The 27,981-nt window shown below is 43.9% G+C and overlaps 1 protein-coding gene across 1 annotated transcript in view; it reads right to left on the bottom strand.

Moving 5' to 3' along the window:
- The window catches only part of PDE3B (phosphodiesterase 3B), a 175,945-nt gene that overhangs the window by 65,077 nt on the left and 82,887 nt on the right, over nucleotides 1-27,981 (bottom strand). The window contains exons 2-4 of the mRNA XM_074997716.1: nucleotides 22,401-22,451; nucleotides 16,629-16,877; nucleotides 7,748-7,890 (exon numbers count right to left, since the gene is read on the bottom strand). Coding sequence (XP_074853817.1) covers nucleotides 7,748-7,890; nucleotides 16,629-16,877; nucleotides 22,401-22,451 — 443 coding nt within the window. The remainder of the gene's footprint in view (nucleotides 1-7,747; nucleotides 7,891-16,628; nucleotides 16,878-22,400; nucleotides 22,452-27,981) is intronic.

Raw genomic sequence — 27,981 nt, 5'->3', positions numbered from 1 at the left:
GGACAGCAGTGGCATGTCCCTCAGAAGAGTGCATCAGCCCCTGCCCCCCAAGCACGACAGTGCCATTCCCCATCCCTGGGGATGGGGGGAGCAGAACCTAGGGTCCCCCAGGGGGAGGGGGTGGGACACCCATCATCATCAGCAGCAGCAGCAGCAGCATCTGATGGGGATGGGGAACCAGCAGCAGAGGGGTGGGGGGGACAAGGGCCACGGCTTGGGGCCCACACTAACAGCTGTCTCCACTCTTCCTCCCCCCCGTGTTCTGCAGCTGCACCATCGGAGGGACCGGAGAGCGCTGGCGAGGTGTCAGTGGTCCCAGAGAGCCCACCTGGGCCATCACTCCAGGCCAGCCCCTCAGCAGAGCACCGAACAGCCCCAGGGTGGGGACGACGGCGGACCCAGCATGGTGACGGACCCCCACCTCCTGGCGATCCTCCGGAGGCAGATGGAGGTCTCAGAGCAGCGCCTACGGGTAGAGGAGCGGCGGCTCCAACTGCAGGAGCAGGCGCTGGCCTGGTGCCAGGAGGCATGGAGGGCCTTTATGCGCACATTTGAGCGCATCGCGGACTACCTGGCCCCCCATGCCGCGCCGGCCGCCGCTCTGCCCGCCCTGCCCGCTCCACCCGCTGCTCTACCCGCTGTCCCACCGCCGAGGGGGACCTGGGGCCTGCTGACACCTGCCGGCCATATCTGCCGGTCCGCCCGGCCCCCAGCCAGCCCCGGCCAGGGCTGAGGCTGAGGTGCAGGTCGCGGCCACCCACCCGCAGCGCTGGACATTAGGGGGTGCAGGGCCCAGGACGTGCCCTCCCCCCTTTGTACATATCCCCTTTTACTTGTGTTTTGTATATAGTTTGTATTAGACCCCTGTTATGATGTTATGATACCTGCCCTGCCATGTAAATAGTTCTCCCCTTTCTTGTCTTCCCCTTTTATTTTGTTTATCATCATTATAAAATATATAATATTTATGTTTGTTGTAAATAATATAATAATAATAATAATTCAATGTTTGGTGGTTTCACGAACAACAGGTCTATTTTTATTTGCAAGAAAAGTGCAGGGGGGTGCTCTTAGGTGCTCTGTGGTGTGGGCGTAGGGGCAGGGAGTGTTGTGGAGGATGGGGGGGTGCAGTGGGGGGCCTGCCAGTGTTCACCCCGCGGCCACGTCGAAATGGGCCCGCAGGGCCTCCCGGACCCGGATCCCCTCAGGGTCCACCTGGTGACTGGGGGCAGCGGGTGGCTGCACGTCGGCCCTGCCAGCCTCCACAGCCCAGCCCTGAAAGAATGCCTCCAACTTGCTCTCCACCAGGTTGTGGAGGGCGCTGCACGCGCCCACAATCTGGGGGATGTTGGTGGGGCCCGCATCAAGGCGGGTGAGGAGACACCTCCAGCGCCCTTTGAGGCGGCCAAATGTGCGCTCAACCACCTGGTGCGCATGGTTCAGGCGCATGTTGAAGCACTCCTGGCTGGCTGACAGATGGCCCGTGTAAGGGTGCATGAGCCAGCGCCAGAGGGGGTACGCCGCGTCTACGATGACGCAGAGGGGCATCGTGGTGTCCCCCACAGGGATCTCCCACTGGGGGATGTAGGTCCCCGCCTCCAGCCGGCAGCACAGGCCCGAATTCCGGAATACCCGGGTATCATGGGTGCTGCCAGGCCAGCCAACATATATGTCCAGGAAGCGGCCCCGGCTGTCCACCAAGGCCTGGAGGACCACTGAATGGTAGCCCTTCCTGTTCAAGAAGCATCCTCCACTGTGCTCCGGGGCACGGATGGGGATATGGGTCCCATCCAGAGCCCCAAAGCAATCTGGGAACCCCAGGGTGGCAAATCCTGCGATGGCGGCATCCGGGTCCCCAAGCTGCACGAGCCTGTGGAGGAGCAGGGCGTTGATGGTGCAGACGACCTGCAGGGGAAGGACATGGGAGAGCACCAATGAGGAGGGGTGTGCAGGGTGTGTCTGGCCCTCCCCCCCAGGACTCCCCTCCCCACGGCTCCCCTCCCCTCCCCTCCCCGGGGTCCCCTCCACCCCCAGGGCTGCCTCCCCCTCCCCGTGGGTCCTCTTACCTCCATGAGGACAGCCCCGACGGTGGCCTTGCCGACGCCAAACTGCTGTCCCACGGATTGGTAGCTGTCTATAGTGGCCAGCTTCCAGACAGTGATGCCGACCCCTTTCTCCACGCTGCGGGCACGCTGCATGGCGGTGTCCTGGTGCCTCAGTGAGGGGGTGAGCCACTGGCAGAGCTCCAGAAATGTCTGCTGGCTCATACGAAAAAGTTCTGGAGCCAACGGTCGTCGTCCCACTCGCTGAGCACCAGCCGCTCCCACCAGTCGGTGCTCGTGGGGTAGCTCCACAGCCGGTGGCGTGTGCGGCCGGGGGGGGGGGGGGCGGGGGGCTGCAGGGTCTGGGGTTGCTTCCTCCTCCCCTGGGGGCAGCTCCTCTTCTGTGGCTAGAATGTGATCAGCTGCCTCCTGCATGGCATTGAGCAGGGCAAGCACTGCTCCTGCAGGGGCAGCTGGGTGGACCTCTGGCTGCTGCTGCTGCTGGGGGTCCATAACGGCATCGCCGAGGTGTGCGTGCCTATGGCTCTGCAAACCGCGTGCTGTGCAGGCTGAGTGTGTCTGGGAGGGGCCCTTTAAGGGAGTGGCTAGCTGTTGCCCCGGAAGTGCTAGTCCGCCCTGTGACCCTGTCTGCAGCTGTTCCTGGCACCCTTATTTCGGTGTGTGCTACTTTGGCGTGTAGACGCTCCCCCGCAGCGCCTACTTCAATGTGGTGCTGCCCAACGTCGACGTTCAGCCCCGGAGGACGTGTAGACATTATTTGTCGAAATAGCTTATTTCGATGTCGCTACATCAAAATAAGCTATTTCGATGTAGCATACACGTGTAGATGTAGCCCTGATGTCAAAGACCAGGGAAGTGTCTGACCTACAGGTGCCTACCTCAGCACTGACTGGTCCAGTGCCTATCCCGGCACCACAGTCAGTATCTGAGCAGAGGGCATTGAAGATGGTGCCATCATAGCCGGCTTCCCCTGTGACGGAGGTTGGCTCCACATGTACACTGGTGGTGTGAAAGTCCTCAGTGGTGAGAAGGGCGCCGTAACCCTCAATAGGCTCTGTGCAGCCTGGAATGCTTCTGGTGTGGAAGGCATTTTTGGTGAACAAGGGCTGGATAGTCAGGCCAGCATCAACGCTTGGACTTCTGAAGGATGCCCCTGCTGCAGCTCAACTGTCAGTGTCTCCAGCTCATTCCCTTCTGGGCACCGCAGGGGACCAGCCCCGTCATAATTCTTCCACTTATGCGGCACCAGAGACTGATCTGTCTTTCCTGGAGGGGTGTGGTGCTGGCCCATCACCCTGGTGCCAGACCTCTCTGTCCTTTATGGGTGCGAGTGTTGCCCTTGATGTCAGTGTGCTCCACTCCAAGGATGCTGTACTCAGTCCTGCCGACAGTGATTGCGTCGGTTGAAGTGAGGCTTCCATTAGGAGGACTTGCAGGCACTGTGCCTTGTCTTTAGGGTCTTCAAAGTTCTACGAATAGAGCAGTGATCCCTCAGATAGCTCTCACCCAACCATTTTAAACAGCTGAGTGGGAATTACTCTTCAGAATGCATTTGCCACACTCTCCTTAAACCCTGGAGATTTTGGCATGCCCCGGTGCCAGGGCCACAAGAGGGGGGAAACCAGCCTCCCAACTGAGGCCCTACAACTATCTACAACAGTGGTTCCCAAACATTTTGTCATCATGCCCCCACAAAGCCAGGCACCACCAGCCCCCCATCTAACCTCTTCCTCCTCCCCCCAACCCACATTCACTCACCTTTGCAGGAGGCAGCTAGCTTCACATGGGCCTTTGCCACCTGCCTGCTTTTTACAGTGGCTGCACTGGGCTGCCCATGTGAAATGGGAGGGGCTGAGAGCTGGAATCATAGGCCAGCTCTTTCCTGGGGTTGCGAGAATGGGGTGGGTGTGTGTGTGCTGGGTCGCCTCGTGCCTCTTCCCGGAATTTCTTCACATCCCCCCAGCTTGGGAAACCATGATCTACAACAATGAACTTTTAACACTCACTAACTACCTAACTATTGACATATAAACAACAATTAACTATCTTCAGATAAGTAAGCTACCAGCAAAGAAAAAGCTGCTTAGCACAAGCAACAGGGAGTTAGTTCCGACAACCGTCACTGTGGCAAGAAGGAACTGAGCAGGGAACAAGCTGGGCAGTGACTATATTGGTCACTATATCAGCACCACTCTGCAGGGCACCGCACCAACCTGATGAAAAAGACATCCAGCAATTGGGCGTGCATGTGTGTGCACACCTCCATTGGAATGCTTCTTTGCATAGACCACATGGAGAATCTCTTCCATTTAGGATGGTAATTAGGTCAAGTTGGAGGCTTTCACTGGTACTTCTTATATGCCCTTAGAGCAAACTCATTCTGAGTTTGTCAGCCACAAAGCATCCATCTATACTTTCAGGTGGAGGTCCTGAATCTTGGGATGAAGGTGGACCTGGGAGAAAAGATTCATATCTCTTAGAGCAACAAGCAGAGATCTAGTGGGGTCTAAAAACCCATGCAGATGGGGTCATGCAGGAGCGGGTAGAATAAGGTGAGCAAAATCTTGCTCAATGTCAGCTAAATCTTCAGGCAAGTAGTATAAGAACTGTAGAGAATACATACTGCAGGCCTCTTCACCAGGGCAGGAGGAAAATGTCTGTGAGCAAGCTTTGGCCTGCTTGGAACAAGAGAACAATATTTTGTTCTCTTGTTGTAAACAGTCCCACTTGCGCAGTTTCCCACCAGTAGAAAATGGACCTGTAAAGGTATGGCTGAAGAGAACACTTATGGTGTGTGAAAAAACTCCTCAGGCAATCTGCCAAAGTGTTTTGAGCTTCCAAAAGATAAGCTGTTTTCAGGTTGACAAGACTGACTAGCAGCAAACAGTACAGGAGGACTGCTTCTGGAATAACTTTGTCAACCAGGCCCTTCCTTACTTGTTTAGATAAAACATAACTGCAAGGCTGTCCATGAGCATCAATACATGCCACATCCTGATGTATGGAAAGAATACCATACAAACCAGATAGATGGCCTGAAGCTCCCTGGCATTTATATGGAGATTCATACCCTAGGGAGGCTAAAGGTGACTTAAGTGAGCTCCCCAGATTCCTATACATCAGTGACTAGAATGAGAATCTGTGGAGAAGGAGCAAAGGGAACTCTTCACAAACATTTGTAGGTTCTATCCACCATTTCAGAGAGGAGAAAACTCAAGAGGGTGCACCTTTAGATACAGAACAAAGAAATAACTTTTTGGAGCCCCCCACTGTGGCGGGAAGGCCTCTCTTTTTGTAGAATCCATGACGGCTCCATTAAATTCAATTTTTTGAACAGGGGAGAGGATGGATTTCACTTTATTGATTAGCCAGAATATGCTGAAAATAGACTGAACAGGGACTACACTGGAGAGTATAAAGGACTTGCTCTGGACTCTCATTAGCCAATTGTCCAGGTAAGGAAATACATGGACTCCTGACTTTCTCAGGAATGCTACTATTATGGCTGTACGTTTTGTGAAAATGAAAAGGCTGCTGACAGCCCAAAATGTAGCATTGCAAATTGGGAGTGGAATCTATCAACCATGAACCTGAGAAATTTTTGGTGGCCCTGGTGAATTGCCACATGAAAATAAGCATTTAAAACAAAAGCATCATACCATCTCCTCAGATCTAAGGAAGGGGTAAGAGATAACAGTGTGATCATCTGGAATTTAATTTTCTTCAAGTACTATATCAAAGGCCTAATATTCCCTTTCCTTTTTGGATTAGGAAGTAACAAATAAAATCTATCTGCACAAAATGAGAATCTCTCGTAGAGCCCCCATTAGAAAGAGAGACTGGACCTTATGAAGCAGCATTCTCTTGTGAAAGCATATCCTCAAGAGGGACAAGGAATAGGCATCAGAACAAGAGGGTCAGACATAAATTATATGGTGTATCTCAGATCCATCATATTTAAATCCCATTGATATGGGATGAGGCAGGTCCACACTTAGGAAGTGGGAGAGTTGGCAAAAACAGTGGTTGGGAAAGCTGTCACTGTGGGGTGTGGTATACTGCTCTCAACCAACTGGTCAAAATGACTGGTTGGATGATCCAGGATGCCTAGAAGAGCTGGCAGCTACACAGGAGAGTTGAGTCAAAAGATGCGTTTTATACTCCTATTTCTCTTGTTGAGCCTGTTCTTGGAACATGGCTAGAAGAACTGAAATCACTGGGAACACCATGAGTGGAAGTGTATTCTTTTAGTCACAAATATAAAAATATCCAGAGACTAAAGGGTCACTCACAAATTTGTCATAAGTTTTACTAGAAGACAGCAGAGACCGACCTGGAGTCCTTGAATTATTTATTGCACCTATCAAGAGAGACCTGGTGCTACTATTGCCCCCTATGCCCTTTAGCCCAAGTGGTTACCCAAGATGTGTCTAGTACCCAAGATGAAGGAGAACTGGCTTCACTTTCTCCCTTTGCTTGATGTGCATGGGGTCTCCCATCTCTCAGTCCCTCCTTTTGAAGCTATTCCAGTTATTAATAAATAAGAATTCATTGGTACAGGAGGACTAAAACCTAGGTAACCTGTTTTACAGATAAGTGCCCTAACCATTGGGCTGTTGTTGGACCAATGAATATTTATTCATTTTTTCTAATCTCAATGCTAAGCATTGATTTTCTTCTCTGGTTTTCTTCAAAGACAGTTGACCACAGTTAGGTGCCTGAGTCTATGAGAGGTTCATGTATGTGAATCCTAAATGAAAGAAGCCTCTCTCTCCAACTCACACACTTAAATCCCATGGAGCAGCATTACATACCAACTAATTTGGGTGTTGCAGTGTGTAAGGGAGTAGAGAAGGGAGGACCTGGCCTCCCAAGGATTAAAGAAAACCTGCAGGCCCAGCTAGCCCTGCTCTGCTTTACCTGAAACTTATGCTAGGCCTAAGGGAGCAGAAAAAGGAGCTTGGACCAGTTTGGGGCTAACCAACATGGAGCCAGGAGCACAGTGGTCTGAAGGCGTGAACCAGAGCCAGCCTACCAAGCAACTACAGGAGCAAATAAGCCCCTACCCCTACCCCTCCAGGGAAAAGTAGGGAAACCTATTCGGAAACCACAACAAAGGGGAATCTGGACTTCTGGGGCCATACCCCCAAACTAAGGCCTAAAATAGGGAGTACTTCAGAGTTCCTCAGCAAGGAACATAGAAGGACAAGGGAGCCAGCTCTGCCTCTCTTTTCTACCTACCTACTCAGCAACCTAACCGCTAGCCTACTCAGCCTTCAGGGATCCAGGCACACAGTACCTATGTTTTGCTTGTGAAGCCTATTTCAGGTAACTATTTAGAAACTGTATAGTGACAAAACTAATTTCTGTTAGATACATTCTTCTTCATTTTCTACAAATACTGATGGGTTGTAATACCAGCTACGACTGGGCACTTCATTGCTCACCATAATGGCTTGATGTCTGGGTCTTCTGGTCTATATGAGCACAAAGTACTATTAACCTGAAACATATTATTACATTGCTGTTTATGCTGGAGTACCTTTAGCAAAGCTTCGAGAATTCATTCAGGTACAACAATGCATATAAACTCCTTTATCTATGCCAATTCACACATTAGATATATTAATGTAGGTTATTTTACAATGGCTAAGCTTAATTTACTGTACCAATAAGAGGTTTACCTTGGAGTATTGTATTCTTGATGAGATCTCTTGCCATTATTGCGTTCCCACCTAGAAGATGACTGTTCAATAGGTGGCAGGCCAGAAGCTCCTGAACTTCGTCTCAGTTGTGGTGTTGGTAAACTATTCCTGCTATTTAATCCCTGTTGAATAATTTAAACAATAGTTATTGTTACCTCTTATTGAAAGCAGATAGTTTTATGATTTATTATTTCTGATGGCAGTATATGAAATTATTTTTATAGCTACGCATTTTCAAAGAAGTAGGAAGCATGGTATCCTATGTTAGAAACAAATGGATCTTAAACATTTGGAAAGACATATATAGAAATATTCTATCAGAGAGAAAGATCTATTTCATTTCTCACCTTCTCCTCAACACATAATTAAAAAATGAAATGAAGATGTTTGTTCTTTGGAATTCATCTGCTGCAGTTATTATTCCTCACACAAAGTTAAGTAACTTAGAGATGTAAAATATTCATATTATCCAGACGATATTTCTTTATATACAGAATTGCTCCTTACAGTACATTTTCTTATATACTGCCTAGGTAAAATGTTCTAAAGCACCCATGTGACTTGTGAACATAAGTCCCATTTTCAAAATTAAGACAGGCTTCTAGGGTATGTCTATACTGCAAAGTAAACCCTTAATTAGTAGCACTCAAGTCAGCTGACCCTGAATTACAGAGCTTGAGAATCTCCACAGACTGTGAACACTATGTTAAGAACTTTCTAATTTGAGTTTGAACCTTGTTCTCTGTCATCCACACTGCAACATACAGACCTCGGTCAAAGCAGCCATATCCCAGACTCTCCAGTGGACTCCGAGAAAGCGTCCAGTCAAGCCATATAACCATCATGAACTGCTGGAAAACTTTATTTTTCATGCTGTACATTAGAAGACATAACAGCCTGCCTTCCCATCTTGATAAGCAATCATTTTAATCTACATAGTCCTAGCTCTTGGTGCTAGCAACATGGAACAAGCAACTTTTCAACAACTTCTCTTGCCTGCATTGTCACTCCTGTGTCAGGAAATGGGCAGAGCTTCTACAAGGTCCTGGTGCACATTTCAGCAGTGTTTTCAGACCCATCAAAAAACAATTCACAGAACTTATGAGGGAGCAGGACCATAGCACGGCAGTTAACTGAGTAATGCGGCTCATGGCCTTGTGCATAGCTGATGTGCCCTATGTAAACTGAGGTTTCTGGTGCAGAGCCACGAGTGGGGACTAGTGGGATCACATCACAAAGACCTTGGATGACCAGCAGTGGATCCAAAACTTTTGCATGAAGAAAACTACATTCATTGAACTTTGTAAGTAGCTTGCCCCATCACAGGCACGACAGCATCCTTGCCAGTCATCATGGGTTGCTATCACCATCTGGGAGCTGGCTACCCCAGATGGCTAGAGGTCCGTTACAAACCAGTTCACCGTTGGGAAGTTGACTGGGGGTAAATTGGTGGTGGAGACTTCTGAGATGGCCAGACATGGTTTATTCCATAGTGGTGGTCATAAAAAACACTCACAAAGTAATTGCTCTTTTTGAGAGAAAGGGGCTTCCAAGCTCTGCTGGAGCCATTGACAGGACTCATGGAACAAATGCAACATAAATCTCAAAGGACTGCAAACTGTCATAGACAACACAGCCTGATTTATAACAGTCAGTGCAGGCTACAATGGAAAGAATTGTGATGCCATGGTGTGATTTTTGCATTTTACTTCTTTCCTGAATCAGGAATCTGCCATTCACTGACAAGGTAAAATATTTCCCACTAAAAACATCGTCAAATATACAGTTACTGTCCCTGCTCTGTTATTCTGGAGGACCCTGAATACCCCTTTTACCCTTGGCTTATAAAATCATACCTGATTTAAAAGATCCTGGCAAAAAGTTTAATTACACTCTCCAAAATTGTACAATGGTTGTTGATTGTACTTCTGGGAAGAAGGCCTTTGCCCACAAAAGCTTATGCTCTAAAGTACCTGTTAGTCTATAAGGTGCCACAGGACTTCTTGTTGTTTTGACAGACTGAAATCCACAGGGCCATCTTTAAGATTTATGGGGCCCTATGTAGTATTATTAAACTGGTGCATTTATACCTGATGGCAGCTGAGGCAGGGAGTGACAACAATTTTTTAGAGATGTGATTTTATAATCTTCAGCAACACATTAGTGAAATATTTTTAAAACCAATTTTAAACTAAGGTCCCGTAGACTAACACAGTAAATTCAGAAACTGACAGTATACACCCGGGGTTGGAAAATGCCTGTTAAATGGCTTCATTGCCACTTGAATGGCTCTTCCATAAGTTCAGTGTTCTCCTAAGAGGTATGGCAAGCTTTTTCACTTATAAGTTAACAAGATCCTCTCAGAAGGACACAGAGCCACAGAAGAGGGATAGGAAACAGCAGGTGGATGGATATTCAGGCAAATGCCCCAAATTTTCAGGTTCCCTATGCAATGGCATATTGTGTGTATGGAAAAGGACAGCTCTGGAAATCCTATTAGAGATGTTACAGATGCATTTGAATGCCAGTGACAGCCAGGCTGTTTTCTCATCATCAACCTTTGTGAGAACAGACATAAGCCACTTTCCCCTGAATGGATCCATGATAACAAGTAGCTGCTGAATGAGTTCACTAAGCCAGAAAGTGCATTGTACCTACCAAAGCTGGAGATGGATGTACCCAGGCAACAAAAATAAGCGATGATTTGCGCTCCCACATTATGATCCCAATGAAAAAGATGAATGTGCTTGTGGGGATGAGGGTCGATGTTTGGGAAGGAATGGGGTTTGATTGCCAGGCACTGCACTTACGAATGGCAAGACCACTTATGAAATGGGGAGTAGGGGATGATTCACAGTATGGATTCATATAAGGAAGTGACTGAAGTGCAGACTGATATATCCAACTTTATAAAGAAATAACATTTGCTTGCTAATTTCTAATAGCCCCTGATCATGTGTTTAGTGTTTTAAATACACACTATGACATGACATGATAATAAACTTGCTTGATGACATACAACACTTTATTTACAAACATGTATTATAAAAATACAATATTCAGCCCCCACCAAGCAGTCCGGTTGCCATCAGCACAATAAAATACCAGTAACCAATAGCATCTTACTCAAAATAGGGCAAGAAAAAGAGCAAACAGTAAAACAATGAATAAGAGAGAAACTGCTTAGTACTGTGTGTCTCCAGTTCTCCAGTCCTCTTTCTCTTCTTATTATGTTTACTTTGTGCTTGAGACCAGAAGAAGGGCACTACCGGCATCCAAAGGACATGGGGCAAAGTAGTCCTGCCCTGCAGCTCATGGGGCCAATTGCATAGGCCACTGACCATGGAGATTTACAAGCTGTTTCTGCAATGCATCCCAATATACTGCACAGGATACTTAGCCCAAGGTCTGGGTGATGCAGCAGGAGCAGATATTCTTGCAGTGATTCTTGATATGACCTGCTCACAGAACTCTTTCTGCTGAACTCACTCTTTTCTCCCTTAGCCTGCTCCCATGCTGAAAAGCCTATTCCATAGGGCCACATATACACTACAGCGCTCTCTCAAAAGAAGCTCATCCACACACAAAAGAGCGGGTTGAAAGATGGATTCACTCTATCAATAGAGAGAGCCCATACAGCCCTCATTCTTTTGAAAGAACGGGCCAGGATTGAAAAATCCAGTGCCATGAGGACTGCTCTATCAAAAAAAAGAGCCTGCAGAGCATCTACACATGCTTTTTTTTCAGAAGAATCTTTCGAAAGGAGGTGCTCTTCCTCATCCAGGAGCGGAAGAGGGCTTCTGGAAGAAGAGCTACTTTCTTTCAATTTCAGATTGAAAGAGCGTACTTTGAGTGTGACACCCCATGTGTGCTTTTGAAAAAGGGCCTGATTTTCTGAAAGAACTTGCTAGTGTAGATGTGACCACGGTGTGCAGACAGATTTAGCCTTTTCTTTTGCTGTCCAAAGTGCCTTTTCTCTCGCTGTAAGTCTCTCTGGTTTTGCTACTGGACCTGCTTCTTGGTACTGTCCAGAAGTTCAATCATAAGTTCACCAAAGAAACTCTTCTGCCTAGAACAATCTGTGCAAGTACATTGGTCCAGGCTTGTATTACACTGTGGGTGAACTGTGTAGGTACTGCAGCCAATAGAGGTTGAGAAACCTGGAATAGGATATAGAGAGATACTGCTTCAAAAAGCTCCGCGCAGAAACACAGAAAAAAATCTTTGTGGAATTTCAAGCACAAAAAATATTATCTTTTCCAAACCAAACTTCGGTATTTTGTCAGAGGGATGCTTCTGTCCACAGATGTTCCCTGGACAAAGCCTGGTTAATCAGAGTAAAAAGTTAAAAAATCCAAGTTGTTTTTAGTTTTTAGAAACAGCAGAACCAGTTGGGTTAGGAAAGGGAGAACTCTCAATGATTCTGTGACAAAACCTTTCTTCTGTCATTTCAGGCCTGTCATAGTTTGGAGGATATACAGTTCTTGTGGTGTCTGACCGGCAAAGGGAGATGCTATTCCAAGGTACTAGTGGAAAACCTGCAGAGTTTGCAGCTAAAATATTTAAACCTTCAGTGACAGACCAGCACACTTATGAGTGGCCTGGTCAGCTGCCAGGGTGGATCTGGAAGATACACATTTTCTTAAAGCACTCCAGATAGGTAGTACCATTTCAGAAAAGAGTGTATCTATCAACATCTCGGATGGGGTTCGTATTTTTAAGGGATTAAACGTAATGCTGCTTTAGCCTCTACATGGCTTAGCCACTTAGGACAGTATGCAAAAACACGACCAACCCTCTTTTAAACCTCTCCCCCTGAAGCATTTCTGGATGCACTTTCAAACAAACCCCAGACAAATTTGGGAAAAATGATTTTGTACTCTATAGACTGCATGGGCTACCTTTACCTGAAATGGCAATGTAAGATAGTTATTTTTAAGAAATGGGAACACCCTAGAAAAAATGTGTCTTTCCCATAAACATAGATTTTTAAAAGGATTTTTATTATTTGCACACTTCCTGCTTGTCATTTTGAACTCTATATAGGGGTGGGAAGAGCTACGCCACTAGGATACAAACTGTAATTAGGGAATAAAGACTGATTGCTGGGGCTTCTAATAAGTTTTGCACATAGAATGGAAATCACTCCCACTTCCACATTAATCAGCACAATAACAGAGCTACAAATACAAGGCCCCAAGACTGTTTCTGTCCCACCCGTGTCCCCTGCTGGCTCTGCAGTGGCCTGTTCCTTGGGGAGCATCAAACAGCCCCTCTGAGGACAGCTCCAGGATGTGCTGCAGAGACCCCTGTGAGATTGATTTCAGTAGCTGAGTCACTTCACTGGTATCACTCTGCACTGATTACCAGTAGCTTCCCACGCTGCATTCTGGACCAGTTCATCATGCATCTCTGACGGCTCTGTGCTTGGTACACCATCAAACTCCTCTCACAATGGGCAGTATATTGGTGAGTTGCCTGAGGTGACATTATGGGTCCCGTTTTTTCTGTATTCACTCTTGAGATGCTTCACTGTTTCCTACACTTGTCTCGAGTCCAGTATATTTGCAAAGGTGTCATTTTCTTCATTATTTGCTGGTTTGCACAACCATTCCTGATACTCTTACTAAAATCCATTGTTTTGCTTGCCTTGCAACAGAGATTTACCAAAATCTGGATGCTCCCCCATGACAATGGAGCAGTATGCTTTGCAGAAAGCTTATTCTATTCAGTATTCACTGCAAACACTGATGGTTTCTCTGACAGCATCTTTGCAGATCAGTGGTCAGAGAGCAATGCAAGGATTAATATTGACTTACTGAACTGCTGCACTAGTGCAAAGGCAGCTGTTTCTGATTTCACTGGAGACAAATGAAGATTCTTGGGCTTGTGAGGACAAAGGAAATTGGCCCATGAGATTATTGGACAGATTCTGAAAGTCCACCAAAACGTGACTTGGAGTAGAGAACTGTTTCTATAATACAAATTAATAGGACTCAAACTATGAGTCTCCACTTGACTCAGCCTCAGACCCTCCATACTTATATGGAACTAGGATTCAAGTCTCAGAGATTTTGTACAGATGGAAGGAGGAATCTGGACTCAAGACCAAGTCTGACTGGGCTTGCATTGCAATTTAGACATATATTATGTGCTTAGGTTTGTTTGAAAAATGGGACTTATGATCTTAAGTAACTTTGTAACTCTCTTGCAATATTTACTTCCTGTCTAGTTTCATAATGTTGGCAATGGGGATTTTACCATTTCCCTTTGATGACTAATCAGCATACAGACCTCATTTTCTTTAAGCTTTCCAAACATCCCATCTACATTTTTCTTTTCTTAGTTTAACCCTATTAAGCCTAACTGAATGGAGAGGAATGGTTCACCTTAAATATCTCTCCCTTCTTGGTGTATTTAATATCATTAAAATATTTGTACACTGGGATGTCTTGGAATGAGTGGAGGAAGTTGGTAACTGCACTTCTGTTTCTGCATCCTTAACATCTAAAATCACATCCTCAATACATTCAACAGCAACCTGGACAGAACACTGTGCTGCAAGAATAGTAAATCCAGGAAAATGAAATAGGAACTGTTAATCTCTTGTTATCTTTGATCTCTTGTTATCTTCAGCTGCAAAAAAAAAAAAAAAAAGATGATTTCCTAAAGATGCTCCAGTGTGAAAAGGAAATTGTATTATTTATTTGCACTGTAGCAAAAAATGTATTGCAGGTGCTTCCCTGGTAGGCACCTTACAAGCATATAAAAAGACAGTCTCTGCGGAAAAGAGATTACTAATTTTCCCTTTTGAAAATACAATACACAGGGTACAGAAATGAACTTGTATTTCTTTCAAAGGGACCATGATTTGGTGCATTGCACATTTTATTAGGTACTAATTGAGCACAATTCTATTTAGAACAGATAGTTCCTGCAACATGATGAGAACATAAACCTTTGCTATCTAGGCAAATGAAAAGTGTCACTGGTATATACTCTACAAATAAATGTGAGATTTCACAAAACACATGCAAAATACACAAAAGCTTAGATTAGTTTCCTATATCTATATTTAGACACCTGTGTTTCAAATGCTTCGTGTCATGGCTTCCCCTGCATGCTTTATGAAAATTGGCTTATGAATATGAATAAGCATAATTTGAAGATTCTTTATGCAAAACAGGTCTTATAATGTATCATTTTAAAGACACCGTCTGTTCAATCTGTATATTCTGTTTTATGTATGTGCAATTCTTGTATGTGATGTTAGAAATATGAAGTGTCAATCTCTTCTTAATTCTAAATGTGCAAATGAGATCCATTAGTGATACAGTAAAATGTACATTATCTGGAACTCAGATAACTGACACATTGTTAACAGGCACTGGGGGGCTGGACTGCCTTAATGGGACCAGATGCCATGGAAGTGTCCTCCTGGCTGTGGCTGCCTGGCACAGGGTAGCTCCCCCAGCTGGGACAGGCTCAGTGGGATCAGCTTCCTGGCCAGGGGCAAGTGCCATGGGGCTGGCCTTCCCATCGGCAGCCAGCTGCCACAGGGCCAGTCCTCCCAGCCAGGGCCGACTTTTGCAGAGCTGGCTGTGCTGCTGGGGTTGGCATCTGTGGGGCAGCTCTCCCCAGCCCTCAAGACCAGTTCCTCCCTCCCACCCCCTCAGGTCAGCCAAGCAAGGCCAGCAGCCCTGTTCAACCTACCAGCAAATTTGATTACCTAGCAATCACTGCCCGATAATCAAGCTTCTATTTCACTTTAGGGACTTAATGTCTCAGTACTCAAACAAACAACCCATGAATGGTTTTATTTTTTCTGTAAGCCCAAACTGTGGTTAGTCCCAGAAAGACACGTGAGCATGCCACCTGTTATTGGAATACATCTTGAATCTGGTACTTTTCCATGGGAGAGCCTGAACACTCTGGGGTAAAGTCTGTTTAAGGACTGAAATTGTCTTCAGCTAACTTTTGAAATTTCCTCCCTGCTCTGAGAGGATATACATGAAGAGACCTGGAAACAAAGAACTGTGGTGAATGGGTGAAGGCTAAGCTGCTGCGCCCAGGTCAGAAAATAGATCTACTCTGGCTTGAGATAAGAACAACTATTTAGGGTAAGAATTTGCACGTAACAAATATCTTAGCATATTAGAATTAGCTGGCGTGTTTTGTTTATTTTGGCTTAGTAACTTACTTTGCTAGTTAATACTTCGTAAGAACAGGTTTTTAATCATCAAGTCCAGTGTAAGTAACTGTCACCTGGGGGGAAGCAACCACTTTGTATAACTCTCTCTTTTATTTATAGAGGGGACGATATCTTTATGAGCTTTTTCTGTGTAAAACATACACAGAGTAGAACAAATTTATTTGTAGGTTTGCTCCTCTTTGGGGGCTGTGTTCTTTGGTGTTGTCAAACGCTAACTCCTCCCAGAACTGAGCTAGTTCAATGTCTGTGTTGCTATGCAACTTTGTGCCTTGGCTGGGAGAGACCAAAACTGCAGGTCCAGCATGTCAGGATGGTGGGGAGCAGGAACTAGATATCAGCAGCTTGATCAGCACACTAGGTGAAACCCCAAGGAGACTTCTGTGATCTAACCCATCACACTTAGCATGCAACTCCTTCTGCTGAGCTCAACTGCAGTTTGTGGCTGCTCAGCACTTTTGATAATCAAACAGCTGTCTAAACATAGCATTAGAAGATAATCTTTAAGCTCTTATCTTTAAAAATCTTGGCCTAAGCCCAAGATGGAAGAAACTAGCATCCAAACAGAAGTATTTTTTCAATAGTATTCTCTTTGATACGTTGCTCAAAATGTCAACATGTGCTTTAATTATAATTATACAATCTTTTGACCTTGTGTAGCTTTCGATCTCCTTTTTCAGCTGTGTCCTCCATTTCAGGGCATGGATAAAAACCAGGAAATGGTGTGAAGGGGTTAGCCTTTGGCCTGCATGAGCCAGAGAAAGTACCCATCAAACTATTAATGCTTCGAAGGGAAGAAATCACATGCGGGGGAAGGGCTGGATCAATCAACAGGTCCGACACCACGTTGCGAGCCTCATTTAGTACTGAAAGATCAACTCCATTTCCACTGCCAGCATTCTAAAATAAAGGGAAATACTGTACATCACTAATTGAATTACACATTTGATATATAAAATATAAACAAAATATCTATAACTCACAATTCATATGAAAACAGGAGGGAATCAATCTTACAAATATTTCTCTATAATTTATAATAGCCATATAATATAATAGCCTTCAGAACAGCACTTTTTCAGAGAAACAAATTAACTGTGAATCAGCCAAAAATCAGAGAATTTGAGAAATTGCATAATGCTCTCAAAACTTACCTGAGTCAACAGAAACAGGAATTAGTTTTATCAACATATTCTTATGTGTAAAATCATTACATGTTTAAATCATTACAAAGCAATGTAGTTTTCAGGATTTATAAAAATTTATTCCCCGCCTTCTTCATGGAAAGATGAATTGGGGCTACCTCACCAATTCCAGCTATACCATCACTGCACACTTTGGATCTGAGCAAGAGCTGTCAATGGTCCTTTCATTCTTTTTAACATCAGGCATAATTTCTTTCCTTACTTAAGCTTGTACATAATGTCCAATACACTCATCCCTCACTATACGACCACAATTGGTTCCCAACTTTCTGCTCGTAGGCGAAAACTAGTAAGGTGGAGATTAAATTACCATTAAAATACATGTAAAAGTGTCTGATTGGTTCCTAACGCTCCAAACTCAGCGAAGGAGTGGCAGCATGTGGCACTGCTTTGGAAAGGTAAGTAAACCTTGGGTTATGGGGGGAGGGGATGTTTTGGAGATGGTTAAAGGCTGGGGGCAGTTTGGAGCCATGAGTGGGAGGGAGAGTTAAAACCTGCATGTGGCTCCTGTGGAGGAGGTGGTGGCTTGTTCCCTCAGGCTGCAGGAGAGGTACTGGGGGGTGGAGGGGTGTGCATTGGGCTGGGGGGTTCGAAGGGGATGGGGTGGGTGTTGGGAGTGGGCTGGGGTGGGGTGAAGCAGGGAGCTGTGGGATGGGGGAATGATGGGACCTGGGGGTGGGGGGGAGATATGTGGGGAGTTGCCGCAGATGGAGTGTTGGGATCGGGCTAGGTGGGGCTGCAGGTCTCCCCATGCCCTGGCCAGGAACCCTGCAGCCGACAGCTCCAGCTGCGGGTCTCCCCACGCCCCAGCAAGGGACCCGGTGGCCCATTCGTATGAGTGGGGGAAGTTCACTTGCACAGAACAGTGGTAAGTATATGTGTCCCTCATTTTAGCGAGTACTTGTAAGTAAAATACTCAAATGAGGGATGAGTGTATTATTTTACATTGGAACTAGACTATATACATTAGACCATATCCTGAGAGTTTCCAATGAGACTTTCATTTTCTTTCAATCAGCAAAATGTAGTGAAAAATGTAAAATGCCAAAATTAAGGATGTACACGTTACATTAATACATGCTCTTGTTTTATAAGCATAATGGTCACAGACTACATTCTCCCCCAGATCTCAGCCTTGTTTAGTGTTCAGATGGAAAGTGACCACTGATTGGTTAACTATTCAATTTGATTTTTATCTTTAGTCAAAGTGTTCTTCCATGCTTTATTTACTGTACATCACACAACTTAGCACTGAACAAAGATTTATGACAGGATTTCCTCTGGTGTTAAGTAATTTTCACAGAATCACACAGGAACTCTGCAGCAGAAGTAGAGAGAAAATCTAATTCTCTATGGTGGCATTTAAATGCTTAAACCAGGAGACCATCCATTCTCAAAGTGCAATCCACTATTTGATTCATTTCACAACTTTCAGCTTCTTGAGCAAAATGAGACTGACACTCTCCTTTACTGCACAACCCTAGCTGATCCCCAGAGCATGATCACGTGCAACGAATAAGACAAAAGCTCTGTGGAAAACAGCATAAAATTATGTAACGAAAGACTATTACAATGCATATACCAAAGAGGAATAAATTAAGGTTGTACAATACAGGCAACCTTAATCCTGGTATTTCCTAACACATGAGTGTTTAATTTTGCAATATGAACAGTCTTCAAACTTAACTTTGTTTATATATTCTCCTAGATTTTTAAAAGAAAATGGATAAAACAAACTATCATGTGATTAGTAACAGAGAGAAAGCTGTGCTAGTCTATATACTATCAAAACAAAAAAGCAGTAAAGTAGCCCTTTAAAGACAGACAAAATAATTGTGTGAAGTCATATTGACTATCCTGTGTGTCATCAGCACTACTGGAACATTATCTATACAACATATCTCCACCATCTGAATAAATGATATAACTGGCAGAGATTATTAGCTTATTCTTGTTTTGTGGACCAGTCTCTGAAGTGGGATGAGACACACACTTTTCAAATAGGTTTTACAGCTAGTTACCCGACAGCAGAGGAAAAAGATTCAGAAATCCTGGGTTCCAACCTAGGTCCTAAAAGGGAGCAGGTCTACTGGTTACAGGTCATTCTCTCCCTATCCACCATGTCTGCTGCCTGTTCCCTCAGCTTTTCTCTGCCCCACATCTGACATATAATCATCTTCTACCCTCCCTGTTCCCATCATTTTCCATAGCTTGCCTTTGCCTCCCACATTCCTTACTCCTCTGCAGATCAATTAGGCTGCTTTCTCCTAGGCATTCATGTAGCCTGAGCATCAAGACAAAAAGCACCGAGAGCACAGGCAGTTTAAGTCTCTGCACCCGTGATTCCTATGCCTAGAGCTACTGCAGCTCAGAGGAACAAATGCACAGAAAATTCTGCTCCGCCCCATCAAGCTTGGGATGAAGCACAAATAATACAGACAAAGTTCACATAATTCATCTACCAAATCCTAGCAGGCCTTTACTGAGCACATGGTATGTTTTTAGGACTCTTCTAACTGGGCTAATATTTGGGATGATTTTCATGAGGATAGCAAAAAGCACACACCTGAAAACAGTTCAGCTCCCCTGCCAAATTTCAAATCCCTGCTTCAAGACATGGAAACACTAGAATGTATCTAATAGGCTGTGTCTACACTACAAGATAAAATGGATTTTATAAAATTGGATTTCTTAACGCTGGGTTTTATCCACTCAATTTTGAGCATCTTCACTTTCCCACATGCTCCCCACAAAATTGACTTACTGCTGCCACACACACAAATAGCTTAAATTGAGCACTGTAGTAGTGTATTGTGGGAACCTATCCCACAGTTCCATGAACCCCATAGCATTCTGGCCCCAAAAGTTCATGTGGATATATGACAACATCTTCCCACATTTCATTCCACTCTTTCCCCTCTCGTGGTATATATGTTTAAGTAGACAATGGTGCTACACTGAAACTCAAATGAATCATTCACAGTTACAGCTCAGGGTGGCTAAAAGACCCCAGACTACAACCAGATTTGGACCTGCCAAAAAAGACCTTCAGAACAAGAATATCCCCTACTGCAAGCCTTACTTCAAGAACTGTGGTAATTGTATAGCTACTACATTGCCTTCACCGAAACATCTGTGGCCCTCACTGCGCACAAGCCACTTGGCACTTCGCACACCACATCCTTTTATTGGCTCAGGGTCAAACCAACATGATACAGCTGGGCGTGGGAATGTTCCAGACTGTGTGGGGCCTCTGGGAGGAGGAAAGGGAGGGATTGTTAGAGGGTCAGGACAAAATGCGAGAGGCTGAAAAGAAGTTTCTCATCCTACCAGACAAGCACGACTCCCACCCACAGCCTAGCTGACACATGGTACAGGGATGCAGGGGCAGCAGCTGGCACCAGGCATTGCAGAGGTATACCCAGAACCACAGATCCCACACCCACGTTACAAGTAAAGAAAAAGAAAGAAGATTTGTCAGCCTCTCATGACCCGATAGCCACAGGGTTCTAGGTGCTAAATTGTAATGGTTTTCCAGTGTCCTAATTCCTACGCACCCGAGAGCACTGGAGATGGAAGAGGCCAGAGCCGAGAACTGTTGGGCATTGTGGGGCACATACGGGACATGTCTGGAGGCCAAAGAATTTGATTTAAAAACAGACATAGCGCATCCTCACTACCCTTCATTCAGAATTTTAAATTCAAACTGAATGCTATACCTGTCAGGTTACTACAATTTTAGGATTTTGATATTATGTTGATTTTAGTGCTCCATAAATTGAGCTAATGGAATTTACAGTGAGGACAGGCACTTGGAAAAATTGGGCTAACTGACTTAAAATCAATTTTATCTTGTAGCATAGATGCTGCTTATGAAAGAGGTGTATGAAGTTTCTAACACAAGAAAAACAAAATTTTTCCTTTGTTTTGAGAAATAACTGAACCATTTAAACTGAAATCTTAATCTTAAACACATAGATGAAAAATGGTCCAAGTAAAATACCCAGCATAAAAAAAATTCAGTGCAAATGATTAAAGTTTGAAAAAGTCATTAGCAACTGAAAACCGTATCTTACTATAGAAAGTTCTAGATAATCTTAACTATATGTTTCGCTACCATCTCTTCATAAAATTATAAGCACACTTGTTTAATTTTATGTACACTTGAACTTCTTTAATCGGGCAACCTTGGAAATAGGAATTTTCTGGACCATGGCTGTTTGTTTACACTTTTTGTTCTGAACATGAAAATAAAAATATTTTGTTAAGTGTTGAATTTTTATTTAACATGTATCATAGAATGCAATGTGCATGGGTCTGGGAGGGAGGGAGCAGAAGTGTGCTGGTAGGTGGGTGCAGCGCCTGGGAAGGAGGGCAGGTGATGGAGATAGGAGTGCAGGGTTTCGTGTCAGGGGGATAGGAACTTACCTGCCCCTGACACTCCAAGGTACCACCCCCACTGGAGCAGGACAGAAAAGCCTCCGGACAAGTACTTTGCTGCACTGCCATTTCCCCAGATGAGGGGGAGGAGAGAGCAGCAGCACACAGAGCTGCTTCCTTCTCCCCGCTCCAGAGTCTGACTCATGGGTGTTCCCAGATCACAGACATCCAGATTAGGGCATTCAAGGGTATTTTTAAAACTATCATCCCAGGGATACACCTTATTGGGAAGAATTTGCTTTCACGGAGAAATACCAAAACAGAGCTCTCAAAAAGCCCAGTAAGTCACCTGGAGTATGCACCCATATCAAGATAATTGTCATTGTACTGACTCAGCAATATCTGTACTCCCAAACTTCCAGTGCAGCCATGGCTGATCTTCTGGAGTTCTATTTAGTGTGTCTGGTAAGGATGTGCAAAATCGAACTCACTGTGGATCATGGTAATCCTCACTATTGAAGGAGTAAGGAAAGTCAATGGGAGACAATCTCCCACAGTGGGGATGTGCTGGAAATTCGACTTGAGGTATGTCAACTTCTCATAGCTGGAGTTGCTTATCTTAGGTTGAATTTCTTTTGTAACATAGATGTACGCTTAGAAAGAATTGAACCTGAAAGTGAGAAGTTGGAAGATGAAGAAGAAATACCAGCAATTAAGACAGTTATGAAATCCCAGTGGAAAAATTAAAATCTGCCAATCAAGTGGAATCCTTTAACCTCAGAGACCATTTTCATTAAATTAATATTAGCTTTTGCAGTGCAGATAAAAATAGACAGACCTGATAATGGGGTTTATACCACTGTTTCAAGTCCCAGTCCCAAAGAATCATCTGTAAAAGAGACAAAATATACAGTAGTGAGTTATGTGCTAGTAGTCAAAACGTGCATATTAAATGAATACATCTTGATCTATTCACGCTATTTACAATAACTCCCTCCAAATTTTGGTGAGTGGGAAAAGTGTTATTTTCAGCTTATCATTATACTGTTTCAACTGCTGACATTAAAGCAAAAGTAAAGAAGTCACCCATCAGATAGATCACAGCAGTAGGTAGTAATGCTGCTTTTTATTTTTATTTCTCTGATTATGAAGGGAAACAAAAAGACACCTATGCTAAGCTCCAAGCTCACTTGAAAATAATTGATAAGCATTTATAAACATAGGTAAAAAGATTAGTTACCAATACACTTTTACAGCAAAAAGAAAAAACTAGGAAAAAAATTCCCAACCTTCTCACTCCTCCAAAATGCCCACCAAAGAAAAGTCTGGAGGTGAGCAAATATTGACTATTTTGGACCCAGGCTGAGAAGGGAATTTGAATGCCACGGAAAATGGCCTGTCAGCAACTACTTCTCCTACACATCTAAGAAGTTCCATTTTCATCTGTAAATCTCATCCCCAGAACTGTAGCATATCCTAGAGAAGGACCTGCTTGCTAGAGAGTCTAAAGCAATTGTAGTTATTCACAGGTAAAAACTAATACCTTTAAGTGCGCCTGGCAATTAGTAAAGTGCACTGGTTTAATGTATTCACAGCAGGACAGTCCAGTTCATTGAATCATAAACCTAAGGCTGGAAGGGACCCCAAGAAGTCATCAAGTCCCCCTAAGGGGGCACAAGACCAAGTAAACTAGACCGTTCTCGAAAGGCATTTGGACTTACTTTCCTATTGAACATAATTCCACAGCCTCTTTTAGAAGCTTATTCCAAAGTTTAACTACCTTTATAGTGAGAGAATTTTTCGTAACATCTAACAAAAATCTCCCTTACTGCAAGTTACATGCATTACTTTTTGTCCTACTTTCAGTGGACACAAAAAGCACATGATTAGTCTCTTTAAAACAAAAGCCCTCAACATAGTTAAAAACTCTGATCAGGTTCCCCATTAATTATCTTTTCTTAAAACTAAACATACTTAGTTTTTTTATTATTATTATTCTTTCCTCAGAGGTTAAGTCTTCTACACCTTTTATCATTTTTTGGCTCTTCTCTAGACTCTCTCGAATTTCTCCCCACCTTTTCTAGAGTGTGGCACTCAGAACTGGACACCAGTATTACACAATACTGAGTAGAGTGTGCCAATCACGTCCCATGTCTTACATGATATACTCCTGTTGATGCACCTGCGAATATCAGCCTCCTATGCAGCTGCACCATATTGTTGACTTATATTGAATTTGGGATCCTCTATAGCCCCAGATCCTCTTCATCAGCGCTACCACCTTATCAGTTACTCCCTGTTTTATACTTGTGCATTTGATTTTTCCTTTCTAAGTAAAATACTTTGTACTTGTCTTTATTGGACTTCACCTTATTGATTTCAGACTAATTCTCTAATTATCAAGTTTCTTTTGAATGCTATTCCTGTCCTCCAGAGCCCTGGCAGTCTGGAGTTATCCATACATTTTATAATCATACGCCACACACCATAATCCAAGACATTAATGAACTGACTGTGTAGTACTAAACCCAAAGACTGGCCTCTGCAGAACTCTACTAGATAGGTCATCTGACTAATCTCTGCATATGGTCTTTCAGCCAGCTTGGTGTCATCCACAAATTTCATAAGCATGCCCTGCATTTCATATTTCACATTATTAACTAACATACTACATAGTACCAGGCCTAGGACTGTGCCCTACAGGACTCAACTAGAAACACCCTTGGAGTTTGACAGCAAACCACAAATAAATACTCTTGAAATGTAGTCTTTCAACCAGATAGGCACTTAATTTACAGTATTTTCACAAAGACACATTCCCCTAGTTTTCTTATAAGAATAACATGTGGGAATGCATTGAAAACCTCACTAAAATCAAGATATATCCTATCTACTACTTTCTTCTTACCAAATAAGCCAGTGACCCTGTCAAAAAGGAAATCACGGTTGTTTGGCATAATTTGTTTTTGACAAACATTTGTTTTTGTTTTCCTTATAACCTTATTATCCTTTAGCACAGTGGTGCTCAAACTAAGTCAGGACCCCCAAGTGGATCACAAACCCCTTTTACTGTGGTCACCAGGGCTGGCTTAGACTTGCACAGGGTCAAATTCTGAGACCCACCTCCTGGGGCTGAAATCGAAGCCCCATGATGGGTTGAAACACTCGGGCATTTGTCCTCCTCAGGGCAGCAGAGATCATGTGGACTCTTGCTTCACTCCCTTCTCCTGGGGTCTTCTAGTTATTTTGTGGTCAGAATGTGGTCATGGTATGATGAAATTTGTGAATCCCTTCTCTGGGTATTTACAAATTAATTGTTTAATCATTTGTTACAGTAAATTTCCAGGTACTATAGTTAGGCCAACAAGTGTATAATTCCCCAGTTCCTCTTTATTCCTTTTCTAAGGATAGAAACTGTATTCACCCTCCTCCTCTGGTACCTGACCTGTCACCCACAATTTCTCGAAGGCAATTTTGTTAGTCTTTAAAGTGCTACATGACTGCTGGTTTGTTTTGTTAGAATACAGACTAACACAGCTACCTCTCAGTTACATTCTGATATTGCTTTGGTAAATTCCTGGAGCACCTTAGAATGAATTTCATCAAGCCCTGCAAACCTGAATATCTTTAACTCATCCAAATATTCTTTAACCTGACCCTTCCTTATTTTAGCTTTTGCTCCCTCACCCTTACTAGTATGAATTGTGTTGAGTATTTGGGCTCTAGTAACCATTTTAGCAAAGGCTCAAGCAAAACAGACACGAAATAACTCAGCCTTCTTAATATCAGTTATTAGCTCGCCTTCCCTGGTAAACAGGGAACCTGCTCTGTGCTTTATCTTTCATTTAACAAGTGTTAGTCCACATTCTATACCAGTCCATTTTCAAGTGGCTCCAAGTAGCACATACACTAGAGGAAGATGTAGCCCCAAGTAGAGCACAGAGTAAACTCTTCTGTATCTGGCAACCCTGGGACCAGGAGGTTGCTGGATGATCAAATATTCCAGTTAACAGAGAGCAGCTGCAGGGTGGGCACAAGCATGAGTCAGGCTACATCTACACGTGCACGCGACATCGAAATAAGGTATTTCGATGAATAGCGTCTACACGTCCTCCAGGGCTGGCAACGTCGACGTTGGGCAGCACCACATCGAAATAGGCGCTGCGAGGGAACGTCTACACGCCAAAGTAGCACACATCGAAATAAGGGTGCCAGGAACAGCTGCAGACAGGGTCACAGGGCGGACTCAACAGCAAGCCCTTAAAGGGCCCCTCCCAGACACACTTGCACTAAACAGCACAAGATACACAGAGCCGACAACTAGTTGCAGACCCTGTGCATGCAGCATGGATCCCCAGCTGCAGCAGCAGCAGCCAGTGCTGGTCAGTTTCCTGGCCTCCACAGTGAGGCGGGGAGCCAGGAACCAGGTGGCAGGCTGGCTTCCAGCTCCCCTGCACTGGCAGGAGCCAGGAAACTGAATGGGACATCACTGGTCATTCTTCCTGGCTCCCGCCAGTGTCAGGGAGCTGGGAACCAGGCTGTCACCTGGTTCCCAGCTCCATGCCGTTCTGAGAGCCATGCATGGTGTCTCCCTGACTTCCCCCCAGCTGTGCACTGTCTGTTTGCCCAGCTTCCCCCAGCTGCAAGAAGCTGCACCGAGCAGACAGCTGTGGCAATGCAGCTTCTCCCCACTGAGAAGCCACACCACCATGGCTGCCTGCCCAGCTTCTGCCAGCTGGGGGAAGGTGGGGGACAGAAAGCTGCAGCGGTGTGGCTGTCTGTCCACCCCATTTTCTCCAGTGGGGGGAGCTGGGCAGGCAGACAGCTGCAGAGCAGTTTTGAGTTGCGATTAATTCGTGTAACGCAAGTTAAGCACAACTCAAAATCATGCATCTGGGGGGTTTACTGTACTGAAATTCAGCAAAGTTTGCTTACATCCATACCCTTTGCCTCTTCCCAAACACTAATGAAGATGCTGAATGAGGGTTTAATTATGTATAGTATCCACTGATATTTCAGTAGTAAACACTATAATTAGTGTCATATCTAGGTTAAAATCTCAAAGATAGCAATGGTATCCATGTCTTCCACACGTGCATATCTTGATAAACTGTCATTTTTTCATTATACTTTGTTTAGAAATTCTAACAAGTTAGCAGCCTACATGACATTGCCCTTATCCATGCCAATATGAATTCATATCTATTATAATTCTGTGAGACAACTGACAATATTTTATTAAAATTCTACTGTGTTGCATCTATTCTTTTCCCTTCATTCAGAAAAATCTACAATTCTACAAAAAAATCCACAACCCTCCCTCCCTGAATATTCTACGTAATTAGCCACTCAAAATTACAACAGCTAAAGAATCAGGTATATTAAGCATAAAATATTTTCTTCTCCCATAACTTAGTGGCTTATGACATCCATACCTCCAACACATTAAATGAGAAACAAATAAATGATCCATCATTCAATTTTTTTAGAAAGTCTCAAAAACAGAAAGATGAACTACGGAGCAGATCCTTAGGTCGTGTAAACTGTCATAGCTTCATTGATTTCAAAGCAGCCATTACACTTTACAACAGATAAAGATATGCGCCCCTATATGTTTTAAATATTCTGTATTGAAAGGAACATGCCTTCACTGTGCTTGGGTGCCAGACTTTATAATAATATAAAATATTATGACATATTATATCATAATGTCCATAAAATGCTTCTGAAAAATTAAAACAGATTATTTGTAAGTCTTGTAATATGCTTGGGTCTTTTATTTTTCTCATAGTACAAGATTATTAATATTCCCTGCTCTTTAAAATAGGATACATCTTATTAACATGATGCTTTTTCTGCCCAGAAGTTGTCTAATTCTGTTTCAAAACCAATCAAACAACATTTTTTCTGTAAATACTTTACTGTGAGGACTTAGATTAACACCGCTAACTCAAAAAGCCAACATAAGTAGTAAAGTGAAAAAATAAAATCTACCAAATATCTTTGGGAAAAACATGGCATTTTCTTACTCAAAGTTTTAGATAGTTTTGTTACTATCTCAATATGTTTGCAAGCCTGCATACATGTCACAAGAGCTTTACAAAACCACCAAAACCACACTGATACGTCAGCAATGCAATCGGCAGATGCTATCAGGTACAAATACGTCAATACATTGTTCTTTCTGCAGACCAAAATAAAAACTAAATACAGAAAATGAAATTTAGAGAATTGCTCTTACATTTGAATGATGTTCAAACCTTGCAAATCCAGTCATATCATTGTAATTTAGAAGTTATATACAAATTACAGAAAAGAATAATCCATTGCTGTGTTTTTACCTCTATTTTCAATCTAAAAATAAGATGTTGATACAACTACCATAATGTTCAGACATCAACAGTCCTGAATTTATTCTC

Source organism: Carettochelys insculpta, chromosome 6, assembly GCF_033958435.1.
Source record: "Carettochelys insculpta isolate YL-2023 chromosome 6, ASM3395843v1, whole genome shotgun sequence".
Lineage (NCBI taxonomy): Eukaryota > Metazoa > Chordata > Testudines > Carettochelyidae > Carettochelys > Carettochelys insculpta.
Note: the sequence above shows the minus strand (reverse complement) of the source record. Positions and strands in the feature narration are given on the sequence as shown.